Raw genomic sequence first — 13,588 nt, 5'->3', positions numbered from 1 at the left:
AGTGGGGATTTAGGAGAGGACAGGAATCCTAAGGTTTACTGACGCCTGTGGCAGCCTGGGGTCATGGCCTCAGAAACAGGTGCATCACCTTCCTCCATGCCTGGGCTGTGAACCCACTGTGAAGAGGACCTCTGAGGATGGGAGGGGTTAAGGTGGGCCCAAATGGAAGGAGGAGGTGGGGGTCTTCATCCAATATGTCTGAAGTCCTCAGAGGCAAAGGAAATTGGGCACACAAAAAAAGAGAAACCACATGGAGCATCCAGAGGTGGAAGGCAAAGGAACCCAGAGGAGAAAGAAGACACCACCACGGGCACTGCCATGTGATGGAAAAGCCAAGGAGCCCTACAGATGGCGGGACCCCGGGGAAAAGTGAAACTTCTGCCTTTTGAAACTAGGGGCCGATACATTCCTGTTGTGATGCCAGCCCACTGGGTGGTGGTTGTTTCACAGCTAGGAAACTGAAACAGCTGTTATCTCTTCCCACCCGGCAATCCCACCTCTAGGCCCCTTAGACGGCCACAGAGACAGGCAAGGGGACATTCCTGGGTGGGACCAGCCATGGCGGGGCTGCTGGATGATGGCAGCACTGTTAAAATTGTGAGAGGAAGAGATGTGCTTTGGTTCGCCCTAACAGAAACGGTGGTGGGGGTGACTCTTGGGCAGCAGTCTGGCACACATGAAAGCAGCTGAAGCGAGGTGGGTGGGCGGCACCTGACCTGGAAGGCTGAGGCCCGCGGAGCCAGTGCTTCCTCCCAGCCACCGCCCAGCCAGCACACATCTGTCCCAGCCCTCATGCACCCTCTCAGTCATCAGCAGGCCAGACTCAGCATGGCTGGGGAGTGCTGTCACCACGGGAGGTGGCGGAGGCTTTGACCTTCGTGTAGGACAGGCTGAGCCGGCTGTGGGCAGGACCCAGCCCTCTTTGACACAGAGGTTCCAGCTGCTCCCTCCCTCTGAGTCTCTGGGTGGGTCACCCTGGGGCCCTCTGAGATGGCCAGAAGGACTGAAAACATCACCGTTTGACCTACTTATGTGTGTGAATCAGAATTTTCTTGACACTGTGCAATCACAACAAGACACAGTACTCATCAAGGTTCTGAGGAGCTGAGTACAGGACCCAGGGCCCAGGACCCAAGACTTCAACCTGAGGCTCATCGAAGGACCCTCCCCGCTTCAGCCTACTGACTCTGTGATGGGCGGGTAGTAAATGTTTCTACTCAGGACACTGAAGCACCACCTTTGTGTTTCTGATGATATGTCCCAGCTGCTGGGAACTGGTTGGCATGAGGCTGCAGGGCACTGCCAGCCCTGGCCACCAGGGGGCGCTGCACGCAAGTCATGGGCAGGGTCAGGAGCCCACCCAGGAATCCACTAGAGCCAGTTGCCAGCTGGGGACGAAGAGAGACTCAGCTCTGGGGATGGCCACCTAGACACCAGGCAGACCTGTGGGGATGGGGAGGAGAGGGCAGGACAAAGGGCTCACCTGCGCTTGAGTTTGTCAGCCAGCTCGTCCAAGATCTGCACAGCCTGCCGGTGGTAGTCCAGCTGGGCATCCACCAGGGCGGACAGTTGGCTCACCTGCTCGATCTGCAAGCGACCCGAGGGCAGTTGGAGGGAGGCTGCCACGGCTGCCGCCCTGCCAGACCACATCTGCTTCCCTCCCTTCTGAGCCCATTTCCAGGCCACCTCTTGCAGGAAGCCTTCCCAGACTGCGCTGGCCTACAGCGATGTGGCCACCACCCCATCAGCTCTGACCTCATGTAGAAGCCAGGGGAAGGCACAGGCCCAAGAGGGGATATCTGGAGCTTCGGGGGCCTGAGTCTCACCAGCCCCATTCCACCCCAGCAGTGGGCAGGTGGCTGCCTGTCTGGCCCTCCTGCAACCATCGCTGCCCTAGCTGTCACTGCCCTGAGCAGTCTCGCACCCCACACACTGCGCTGGGCTCCCCTGCCACCACTGCACGGACACCTCCTGCAGCCTAGGGACCCAAGTGCCCCTCTGGCTCTCCTCATTCAGATGTGGCTGTGGGGGCTCAGACAAGAGGCCGCCCTGCCCTGGGGGCCCACATACGTCGGTCTCCAGGAGGTTGTGCATGCTGGTCTCTGCCACCTCCTTGGACTCCTCGAACTTCTCCATGGCCTGGCGCAGCTCCTCATCGGGGATCTTGCCTTGCCGCTTCTTCTTGTAGTCGAAGTCCAGGCGGCGGCCCTCCAGCTTCTTCAGGTGGTGCTGGGGTGACAGATGTGGGGGCGGACGTCATGCCAGCAGCTCTGGGGAGTCCAGGTGGGGCGGGGAAGATGGGGGGAGAGGGGCGGGATGGGGGCTGGTGGCCGGGCGGCACCTGGATCTCCTTCAGGTCCTTGTCGCACAGGTTCTGGAGGGGGTCGATGAAGTTCTGCTTGACTTCAATGTCCAGGGAGTCCTTCACTTCAGCCAGGCGCTTCATGGACTCCCCCGCATCCAGCAGGGCATCGCCTTCACGGAAGGGTGCGGGGTGAGAAGTCTCCATAGGACTGAGGTGCTCCCCAACTGCCCCTGCCCCCCCAGACCCAGGTCCCGGAAGCCAGAAACCAGGAGAAAATAAAAGGACCCCAAAACATGAATCTCAGCCACAATAGGAGCCGGTGATGAGGGCTGGTGAATGAGCCGCACACCCCAGGCTGGGGAAACCAGCTGGCCTGAAGGTTTCAGCGCTATAGGAGGGACGCACTGTCCACTGTTCACCAGGGCTGGGACACTGGTCCTCTTGTCCTAACTCTTGCTCCCAAATGGACTGCTGCCCTCTTGGAGCCCCTCATGACCATCCACATCAAACAGCCCTGCCCCTTGCCTCTGCTCTCATCCCTCCCTGACGTCTGTCTGTTCAGCCCCCTGCAGCAACGCTGTTCTGCCCATTGTGTGGCTGAGTGCCTGGGAAGGTACTCAGTACACAGCAGGCACTCAAGAGGTTTTGCTGGGTGGATGCAGTGACCACAGCGGCACGGACCCACGGCTCCTTGAAGCCTATCAGGGTCTGCCCTGTGGGCCTCATGCATGCCCTGTCCTTCCATCCCCACAGCAACCTGGGGGTACATTGGGCTTCCTGGAAGTGGGCGAAGCTGGGGTTTGAAGATGCTATGCTTTCGTGGCCTGAGAAAGGCTCCAGCTGACAGGGTGGAGAAGGTGGTTCTGGGCCACTCACCGAAGTTGGACTCGCTGCCCAGTTCTCTGCCGTGGCGTGTCATGCATTCACCCAGCAGCCCTTCCGCCTGTGGGTAGCCGGGGCTCTTCACCTGCCCACGGATCTTGGACACGGTGTTAAGCATTGTCAGCTTGGCCCGCGAGGCTGCAACAGGACAGGGCTAGTGGGTGAGGGGCTCGAGGGTGGCAGCTGAGGAGGAGGAGGTGGAAGAGGTAGCGGGCAGCGTGACCGCCCCCCTCCTGGCCCAGGTGCCAATATGGGTTCTCAGAACCCCTAGTACCCCCTGTTGAGGCTCCAACACCCCACCCTCATGTCCTGGAAGGGAGCCCCCAGAGAAGGTGCAGTCAGGCTGTAGGGCTCCCAATACAGGCCCCAGCCCCAGCCCTGGGGGTAGGAAGGGGGTGAGGAGCTGAGTTCTCTTGCTGCCCATCCAGGCCTGCTCCCCTTGACTCCCTGAGTGGATAGCTGATGGTGCTGCAGCCAGCCCATGCCTGCTACCTCCTGCTAGAAGAACTGACACTGGGCTTCCCTCTGGGAGATGCCCCTGCCTGTCTCTCATCAGGTGACCCTTGCCCCAGGCTCCAAAGGCAGGCATGTGACTCAGTGGCTCAGACCTGGGAAAATGGCGGTAGGCATCCAATCTTAACCAGTCTGATGAGTGAGCTGGGAGACTTATGCCCAAACTATGAGAGAAGAGATGCTCTTTTCTGCTGAGATTGTTAGCTCCAGGGATGATGTAAGCCCAGGACTGCTCTGAGGAACAAGCCAGCCTCAAGAATGAAGCCAGCATGGAGGAGGATGAGCTAACTGCCAGATGACCCCAAGGATACCAGTGGACCCCTGGATCGAGCCATGCCTGAAGCCTACCAACCCAGGCCTTTTCAGTTCTGTGAGCCCCCATGTTTCCTCTCTGTGCTCCAACAACCGGAAGATTCCTGACTGGCAGGACTCCTCATTGCTGCCTGGCACCCCTACCTGGGTTGGGCTGCAGGTACTCGATGGTCCTGGCCAGCACTTCTGTCACAGCCTTACTGGTAACGTCCACTTTCTGCCAAGAGAAGAAAAGCGTGGGATTCGCAATCACTAGGGAATCCACAGCCAGACCCGGAGCACAGCAACCTGGGAGAAGGGCCCACACTTTGCTCCCCACTGCTCTGACTTCAAGCCCATAGGAGAAGACCCACAGGCTGCTTTTGGTGGCCCAGCTGCCAGCTTTCTTATCCTTGGCTAAACCGTATCTGACCTGCCTGCCCAGGGCTCAGGATGCCTTTTGCCCACCTATTCTTTCCTAATGGGCATTGCTCTGAGCCCTACCCCTTAGTGCTGTCACTTCATACCTGCAGAGGGGCTGGCCCCCTTGCCTTCCCTCCCCTCCAGCAGGGCAGACTGTCCTGGGACTGAAGGCTTTCTCTTCCCAGTACCTTCTCCATTTCTTTGAAGTCATCGTCAAGTTTGGTCCCTTCAGCTCCTCCGACCTTCTCACTGACCAGCTGGAAGACGGGGTGGGGGGTGGGGAAATAGCGTGAGCCTCGGAGGAAGATGGCACAGGCGGCCCCAGGGCGCCTTCCCACAGCTCCAGCCCTGCTGGTGGGGGCCGGTGCATGGGCCGGGCACCCAGGAGGGCTCCCCAGGGACGCTGAATACAGCGGCAAACCGTGAGATGGGGTGAGACCCGGTGAGAGCCACGCTCCAAACCCACCACAAGGAAACAGCCTCTGTGTGGGGAGAATGATGGGAAGTGGGCCCCAAGTGCAGCCTCAAGCCCACCGCCCCACAGGGCTGAGTGATCCACAGGGAGGACCCCATCCTCCCACCGTGGCCTCCAGGCGCGCAGGAAATAACAGCCGAGCCATAGCTCACAGGTGGACTCCCGCAATCTGATGGGCGCGTCTCAGCAGCGGCGGGTTTGTATCTGACCAAGAGGGACCATGGGCGTTTCGAGGTGGTTCTGCCCTCAGGGGTTCTTGTGAAGGGATGAGTGTGTGTGTTCTATGAAGGAAGCCGCTGCTCTCCCAGGCAGCTCACCCTGAGCGTGAGGCTAAATGTGGGAAACACACACTCTGGGAGGGTATGGATCGTGGAGGCACCCCTTCATCTATGAATTGGGGGTTTGCCCCCATCTTCTTGAACACCTAGGGCCTACTTTCAATATCCTGGCCATTGGTGTAAGAGAGGCAACACAGCAGGGGTGGAGGTGGCCTCACTCCCGGGGAAGGCGAGGAGGCTGCCAGAGAGGCCGAGCTGCACTGCCCGTGCGCCTACAGCAGGGGCTGCACTTTGTGCCTGTCCGGCACGCAGGGAACTGCTGTGACGGTGACAGTGAGGAGTGCTTCCTCGTGAGCAAAGGTGGCCATGTGACGGAGTAAGGGTGGTGGGAAGGTGGAGACAAGCACTGTGTTTACCAATTAGCCCCCCTCCCCCATCCAGCCTGGAATGTGAAAAATTTAGTAGCAGCAAAAGCACCTGAGAACTCATAATCGGGGGTTTCCGGATTATGAGCTTTGGCTGGAGACCCCTGGACCCCAGCCCTGAGCATCAATTAGGGAAGTCACAGCGGATACCCTTTTCTTAAGTGCACCAGGTGCTAAGGGATGTGACATGCCATCAGCTTAGAAAGGGGGCAACTCCGGGACAAACCCCAATCCCAGAATTGCTCCTGCACCCTCACGGACAAAAGGAGCCAGGTTTCACCTTCTCAGAGAGGAAGGAAGAGAACACTTCCTGGCAGCAGGGGGTCTTCCTCTCTCCCCAGGAGGGTCCCCAGGCCCAGGGCAGGGAGCCTGTGGGAGCAGAGGACAGGACCACGAGGAAGGCTAGCACAGGGTTTTGGGTGGAGGTGAGCACTCCCAGCTCACATGGTCGTGCTGACCTGCCTGTCAGCTGCTAGTGTAGGCTCCTGCCATGGACCTGCAGCACTTCTGCCCATCTGCTGCACCCCACCCACTCCCGCCCTCTGGCCTACCCACAGAATCCTGTCCATTGTCCCCACCGCCACCCACCTCTCCTGCGCTCAGCAAAAAGCAGCCTTCCTCGTGCCCACTCTTGGGTCTCTTCCAGCATTCCAGTGCCTGGAAGCCGGCCCTCTGCTTCCCCGGGGAATGCCTGCTGCTCCTTGAGGACTCAGCCCTTGGGCCTGTGTGACACTCCAGGCAGGCTGCCCTCACGCTGGGTGGCCTCAGCCTTCCCCTAGAAGCGGGGCCTGGCTCACAAGGCCGATCAGTAATCGGTGGGATCAGTGGGCTGGTGGGAAGCATTGGCTCCTAGATGCTGCTGCCTACACCCTCAGCTGCAGCACTGCCCGGGGCATTTGTCCCTCCAAGGGGGCTGTTCTGAGCCCCATGGTAGGGTTTGGCCCACACACCTTTGATGTCCCTGCTAGCCCCAAGGGTCAGAGGTCAGGGTTGGGCACCCTTGTGGGTCCACGGTTCTCAACTCTGCTGCCCCCCAGAATCACTACCCCCAAAACTCCTTAAAGCCATCCCAGGAATGTCACTGCCACAGTGGGGAGCCAGGAATGACCAGGGGCCTGTGCAGGGATGGTCACACTCAGTGCTGCTGGCCTTGGGGGAAGCAGGGCTGCTCTACCTTTCTGCTAAAGCAGTTACTGGGAAAGACAGCCATCTCTCCCCAGGTGTTTTTGGGGTATCCCACGTTATTTTGTGGGGGTGGTTTCACTTCTTTTGATCATAATAAAACAGGACACACTCAAATTTGGTGGCTGCCAGAAAGGGAAATGAGTTGCCTTACAGGAGATACTTCTGGTAAACTGGGGGGAGCGCTGCGGCCAATGGTGCAGAAACCACATCTCCAGGCCGGGGTAGCCTGGCCTGACGATGGTGCTGGGTATTGGGCAGGGTGCAAGGGCCCCCAGCAGGCCCCGGCAGACCCACCAGGGCCCCCAGCAACCATCTGTGCCAGCTCTTCTGAGTTTCCACCCCAGGCTGGCCTGGGGCACCCACCTTGGCCTCTGGAGCCCAGTTATCACACAGATGACTCCATATGAGCTGTCAGGTGGGCGAGGGTGACCATGGCCATGCTCACTCTGCAGCTCCCGGAAGGCCATGCCATGAGTACCTGGGACAGCCCACCTGTGAGCACCTGCAGCTGACCCGGCCCCCGCCTGCCCCAGTGGAGAGAGCACCCTGAGCGGAAGTGCCACCTTCAGAGGTTACTGACGGCCCCCACCAGCGGGCACCACTCTGGGTAACCAAGACTGTGAGGGCCCTGCTTGCCAAGCTCCCAGCCTAGGTGCCAGCACCAGCAGACAAAAGGTGGGCGGGCGGTGAGAGGGGAAAACCACACACCAACTGCAGCCACGACAGCAAGGCCGAGAGGAAGCCCCACCCGAGAGCGGAACCTTGGGTCTGTGGCCAAGAGGGAAGGTGACTTGGGGAATGCTTCGGGGACCCAGAGTGGCCACAGGCCACATACAGCTTCCAAGAGTGAGCTTTGGGGCTTGAGAGAAGGAATAGCTTCTCAAGGCAGTGCCCTCCCTCCCAGCCAGGACGTCTGTGCACGGAGTAGGGTGGGATGAGGACTGAGGGCCCAGGAAGCCCCCAGTGAGAGAGGCCTCGATCCCGTCAGTCCTGCCCTGGGGGACTCACTCACGTTCTGGGTCTGAGTGGCAGGTGCAGAAGGGGCCCACATCAGCAATGCAGGGTCTCCCTCATGCTCCCGGCAGTGTCCTCACCCTGTGCCAGAGAAACTGAAGCACAGCGCCTGGCCAAGGTCTCACGGCTGGAGAGCAGTGGGCAAACAACTAGAGCCCAGGGCTTCCACTCCACGTCAACTGACATAGGCCAGCTGAGGGAACATTCTGGAGGGCTCTGCCCCAGACGCAGTACCAGCCTGGGCAGGCCTGCCAGGGAAGAATTGGGGCTGGGAAGGCATTATGGTGGAAAGGACCCCTCCATCGGGGCTGGCAGCTGCCCCTGCAAATCCTGACTGGAAAGCTGTCTTGATGGAGACCAGCCCTGGCTCCTCAACTCAAGGACCCCGTGCTGCCTGGCCACCATTCAGACACCCATTTTATTTTCTCCCTGGTACTCTTTGCTCGCCTGTCTGTCTGGTCGGTGGGGTGAGGCCTGGCTTATGCTGATCCCCCCACTGTAGCACAGGGTAGGGCGCGGCCAGTGGCTGCCGTATAAAAGGGTCCACAGGTGCTGAGACCCGCCAGGTGGGAGGGCTGGGCCACTGGGCAACTGCTGGGTGCTACTCAGAGACACCTGTGGGTAACAGTGTCACTACAACTTCCCCTGGGTGTCCTTCACAAACTGGATGATTCAACCACTGAAAGTGTAGTTGGAGGAGTTTTAGTAGTTGTACAATTGCCACAATTCAGATTGAAACACTTCCAGTCCCACAGAAGGTTCCCTCGTATCCATGTCCCTGCAGCTTGGCTGGCTGTCCCTACAGTTGTACCTTTCCTGGAATCACACTTGATGTCTTCTGGGCTTCTTCCCCCATGTTAGTTTTTCTCTTTTCCCCATACTATTTCCAACAGCTCATGGGGTAGGGATGGGGGGTCCCTACTCCATCCCACGCAGCCAGGGGCCTCAGGCTCATCCCTCATACCAGACTCTAAAGGTCTCTCTGACAAAAAGTACCTGAAGTGGAAGTTCCAACCTCCTGTGCAAGCCCCAGGGGAGCAGGCCCCAGGGCTGGCGGGACAGAGGAGCAAGGCCTGCAAGCACACTGGTGCCACGGGGAGGCTGGGCGAGCTTTCTTCAATCAGTCACCAACCTAACATGATACTCCCTGGTGCGGGATGGGGATGAAGTCTAGGCATCAATACGGTTTGGGCTCTTAATGAGCCTTTTTTTTGGGTTACAATTCCATAATTTTAGGTTTTTAGTTCTAGCTGCTTGAAGGTACTGGAGGCTAAAAGAAACATCAGTATAGTGACTGAGCAGTCATACTCGTTTGTTCAACCCTAACTTCTCTCTATAACTCCATCATCACCTTCCATCTTTCTGTCCTCCTCTTTAGGGGTTTTTGGGCTATGCCCATTATTTTCATGGTGGAAGGGGTTGTCCATCATATGGGATTGGGGTGGACTATCTGATGTTCTGGAAGGGCTGGCCCCTCTGCACTCCAGGATCTATCCATCTGGAGGTTGTAGTTTGGGAGTTATCCTAGTGCAATGGAACCCTTGTAGACTCTTATATAATACCCTAGGTGTTCTTTAGGACTGGCTGGAATGGTTTTGGTTGGGGTTTGGCAAGTTACGACAGGTAGCAATGTCTAACTAAAGCCTGTGTAAGAGTGACCTCCAGAGTAGCCTTTTGACTCTATTTGAACTCTCTCGGTCACTGATACTTTATTTGTTACATAAATAAAGTCCCCTTTTTGACGGGATGGCATTGCTGATCCCATGGTGCCAGGGCCAGGCTTACCCCTGGGAGTCATGTCCCACAATGTCAGGGAGACTTTCACCCCTGGGTGTCATGTCCCATGTAGGGGGGAGGCAATGGTTTCACTGGCAAAGTTGGGCTTAGAGAGAGAAGGGCCACATTTGTGCAACAAGAGAGGTCCTCTGGAGGTGACTCTTGGGCATACCCATAGGTAGGCTAAGCTTCTCTGCTACATACATAAGCTTCACAAGAGTAAGCCTCAAGATCAAGGGTTTGGCCTATTGATTTGAGTGTCCCTAAAGTCTGGCACATATCTGGGATTTCCCTGGTGGTAAAGTTTAATAGTTCCATAATTTTTCTCCCATTCCCTCAAGGGACTTTGCCAATACTTTTTGATTATCTGCTTAATATACTCCGGGATGCATCCAGGTATTACATTAAGCTATACAGGGTTAAAGGCTCTCATTTTATTGTTTAAATGAGATATCAAGACAAGTTGAGTTATGTGCTACAAAAAACCTAGGTTCTGGACATAATAAAACCTTCTTCCTTTGGTCTCAGAGAGTAGGTGAAGTTCTAAAATACATGCAATGTCTTCCTTACCTCTGTATTCTGAATTACCATAATCTTGACTCGACTGGCTTCATTCTTATCTCTAAATACCAGGTTATACATATATAAAACAGCCCCTCAAAATCCAGAAATAACAATTACAGCTCTGAGCTAAATGTGACTGCAATCAGAGCTTATAATCTAGGCCCCAGTTTTTTTATAAGTATTTTCTAATTGAGATCGTGCAGTATTACCTTTTCTGTTTCTAGCTAATTTTGATTCACCAAATGTCCCACAGGCTCATTCACATAGCTGTACTCCTTATAACTTCATTCCTTTTTGTAGCAGCACCGTATTCAATCATATGTTCACACACACTGTTCACCAATCTACTTCTTAGTGCAATTTTCAGCCACCTCTATCTACTGGGATTCACGTCTAATGTCCACACTCAACAGTCCATCAACACTCTCAACTTTAGATAATTTCATTATTCCCAAGAGAAAGATAGCCAATAAGCACACTCTCACCACATAGAATATTCAAACCTTCCCCAAATCCCTCTTGACGAGGTTTTGATCTGGATGCAGGAGTAGATTACAGGTCAGCAACCTGGGACAACAGTCCCCAAACCCCAGACCCCAGGTGCTTTAGTTGCCAAGGGAGCAATCTGACCCTGCCCATGGCCTCCGCAAGTGGGAATCCCTCCAGGAGGGTCTTTGAGACTCCCGAGAAAGCAGACGCACCAAGCCAGAGATGTGAAGTTCCCATGCAGATCTCAATGCGCACTCCCTGCTCGGAGCCTAAGAGGACCAGAGAGGCCAGCTCCGCTGCCCTGCACAATGCCACCTTCCCACAGGGGCAGCACCTGGCAGCCGGGGGTGTAGCCAGGCAAGACAAGCTGGGCCCACCTGGGCAGTGAGGTTTACCCACTGAGGAGGGTACAACCCCACCTGTCCCAGGGAAGGCAAAGAGCCACTCCAGGTTGGGGATGGGTGGGGAGGTAGGGTGGCCACACCCTGGATCAATGCCGGTGCCGACAACAGGTTTGTTGAGTTGGTGAGCCAGAGGGGATCCCAGTGGGAGAGGAGGCTGTCCCAGGGTCTGCTCCAACTGGGGTCAGACATCAAGACAGGCACAGCCTTGTAGGATGCATTGGGGTGCGGGACAGAGAGCTCCTGCTCTCCACCTGTCACAGGAGCAGGAAGCTCAATCCACGGGGCCCATCTCCTGGCTCCTCCGGCCCTGCCTGGAACATCCATCCTGCCTCTCCCACGGCTGAAGCCTCCTTTACTGCTCCCCACCACTCGATGGGGTAGGTGTCCGTCCTGTTGGACAGATGTGGAAACAAGCTCAGAGGGGCTACATGTTTATCCAGGGCTCACGATGCAAACATGGGCAGAAGTCTGAGGCGCCCAAGCCCTATGCCAGCAAGTGACCGAGAGTGCAGTGGTGTGATGGCTGGGGTAGGGGTCCTGCGCTCCCTGGAGAAGCAGTGCTGGCTTCCCTGAGTGTTGCCCCAGGAACAGTTCTTCCGGGTGAGCAGGGCTCTGCTAGGTGGAAAAAGAGCTCCAGGTCCAAGGTGTCTATGCGTGAATCTGTCCCAGTGAGGCTGAGCTGATGGAGGGGAAGGAGTGGTGGGAACAAGCTGGGGACGGAGTGGTGCTGGCTGATCTAACCGCAGATACTGGTCGCTGGCAGAATCCCATCTAAGTGGCAAGAGGAGATGGAGGCCCCCAGCTGAAACCAGCTCCCGCCTGGCCCATCAAACATCCGAGAGGACAAGCCCTGTGTCCCAGGTAAGCTAAGAGACCCTGGGGTGATGACCAGATGAGGTGCTTGGACAAGGGACTGATGCCAAGTGTGTCAGTTTGAAAGGATTATGTGCCCTAGAAAAGCCATGTTTTAATCCTGATCCATCTCGTGGAGGAGCCTTTCCTTTTACTTTCCATTCAGCACTGTAGGTTGGAAACTTCATTAGATCATGACCACGGAGATGGGTATAAACCTTTCATCAGAGGAAGAGGTGACGCCACTCATTCCAGGTGGGTCTTAACTAGTTTACTGGAATCCTTTAAATGAGGAAATACTTTGGAGAAAGTCTGAGAGCCATGAGAACCACGAGAGCCCAAACAGCCAGAGACTTTTGGAGATGAAGAAGGAAAATGTCCCTGGGGGAGCTTCATGAAAGAAGAAGCCTGGAGAAAAAGCTAGCAGATGTCGCCACGTTCACCATATGCCAGTCACGCTGAGAGAGAGAACCTGAACTTCATCAGCCTTTCTTGAATGAAGTTACCTCTTGGTGCCTTAACTTGGGACATTTTCATAGCTTTGCTTTAATTTGGACATTTTTCACAGCCTTAGAACTGTAAACTTGCAACTTAATAAATTCCCCTTTTTAAAAGCCATTCTGTTTCTGGTATATCACATTCTGGCAGCTAGCAAAGTAGAACACCAGGCGTGCTGGGTCTGTTGGGGGCACGTGGAGGATGGCTGGACTGGCAGAAGGAAAGTGTGTGAGGAAAGGAGAAGAAAAGCAAAGCACACTTCTGCACAGCTGGCCGAGAGTGCTGGCCACCAGGCAGAGACGCCTGGCATGGATGCTGGACTGTCAGCAGGAGAAGCATCCCTGAGCCTCATGCACAGGGAGGGAGGCAGCCAGAGCCACGCTGAGACGCTGGGCCTCCTGCCTCCCAAGACCAGGGCTGGTTCTATACCTTGGCATGAAATTCCTCCTATAATATTCTCATAGAGATGCAAAGACAGAGCTCAGAGTGAAGGAGGAAAGATGAAGTTACACACAGAGCCAAAGGGAGCTGATGGCCATGCCCTGTGGTAGAGGTGCCGCTGGATCGCAGAGAACAGCACAAGGGCAGTGTGCAGACAAGGCCTGGGGCTGGAGACTGACTCTGGCGGTGAACAGCAGTCAGATGTCAAGAGCAGATGTGCAAAGCCTTGCGGCAAGTCCACAAACCAACCAATCTGAATGCGGTCTGACCAGCTCATGGCCCACCCCTCCTGGGAGGGCCATGAAAGAAGTAGGTCCTTTCTGGGACAGCAACTGGAGCCCTGGGTTCTCATAAGTTCAGACAGTGGCCGAGATTCTGGAGGGAGCTGAGGGGCCCGGGATAACCCCAATCCTGCTCATGCCCCTTCTTGTCCAGACCGATGCAAGCCACTCTCCCAGGAAACCCTTGGGCCTGGATCCGGCCTGGATTCTGGCCACAATGATGACGTGACAGGATTTCCTGTGACAGGAAGATGGCGGCCTATTCCAGGCTATTGCTTTCATCGAGAGCAGGCCTGTGACTCTGGCCTCAGCCCCTGTAAAGGGAGCGAGGCTGAAATGGAGGTGAGTTTTAGTCTCTCGGTGTGTGAGCCCTTGAGCACTCACCAGGAAGGCCAGACTGGGAGTGGTCCTTCTTTTAGAGTCGGGCGGCCTTTGGGGTTATGGGTCTCTGGTCATCTTTGGGCAGGAGTAAGACATCTGATGTACACGAGA

The 13,588-nt window shown here is 56.3% G+C and overlaps 1 protein-coding gene across 1 annotated transcript in view; it reads right to left on the bottom strand.

Moving 5' to 3' along the window:
* The window catches only part of SH3GL1 (SH3 domain containing GRB2 like 1, endophilin A2), a 41,463-nt gene that overhangs the window by 2,887 nt on the left and 24,988 nt on the right, over nt 1-13,588 (bottom strand). The window contains exons 2-7 of the mRNA XM_077121113.1: nt 4,603-4,671; nt 4,157-4,229; nt 3,182-3,325; nt 2,342-2,475; nt 2,071-2,229; nt 1,484-1,587 (exon numbers count right to left, since the gene is read on the bottom strand). Of these exons, the coding sequence (XP_076977228.1) occupies nt 1,484-1,587; nt 2,071-2,229; nt 2,342-2,475; nt 3,182-3,325; nt 4,157-4,229; nt 4,603-4,671 (683 nt within the window). The remainder of the gene's footprint in view (nt 1-1,483; nt 1,588-2,070; nt 2,230-2,341; nt 2,476-3,181; nt 3,326-4,156; nt 4,230-4,602; nt 4,672-13,588) is intronic.

This window comes from Tamandua tetradactyla, chromosome 11 (genome assembly GCF_023851605.1).
Source record: "Tamandua tetradactyla isolate mTamTet1 chromosome 11, mTamTet1.pri, whole genome shotgun sequence".
Lineage (NCBI taxonomy): Eukaryota > Metazoa > Chordata > Mammalia > Pilosa > Myrmecophagidae > Tamandua > Tamandua tetradactyla.
The sequence above is the reverse complement of the archived record's forward strand: the minus strand, read 5'-3'. Positions and strand labels throughout refer to the sequence as shown.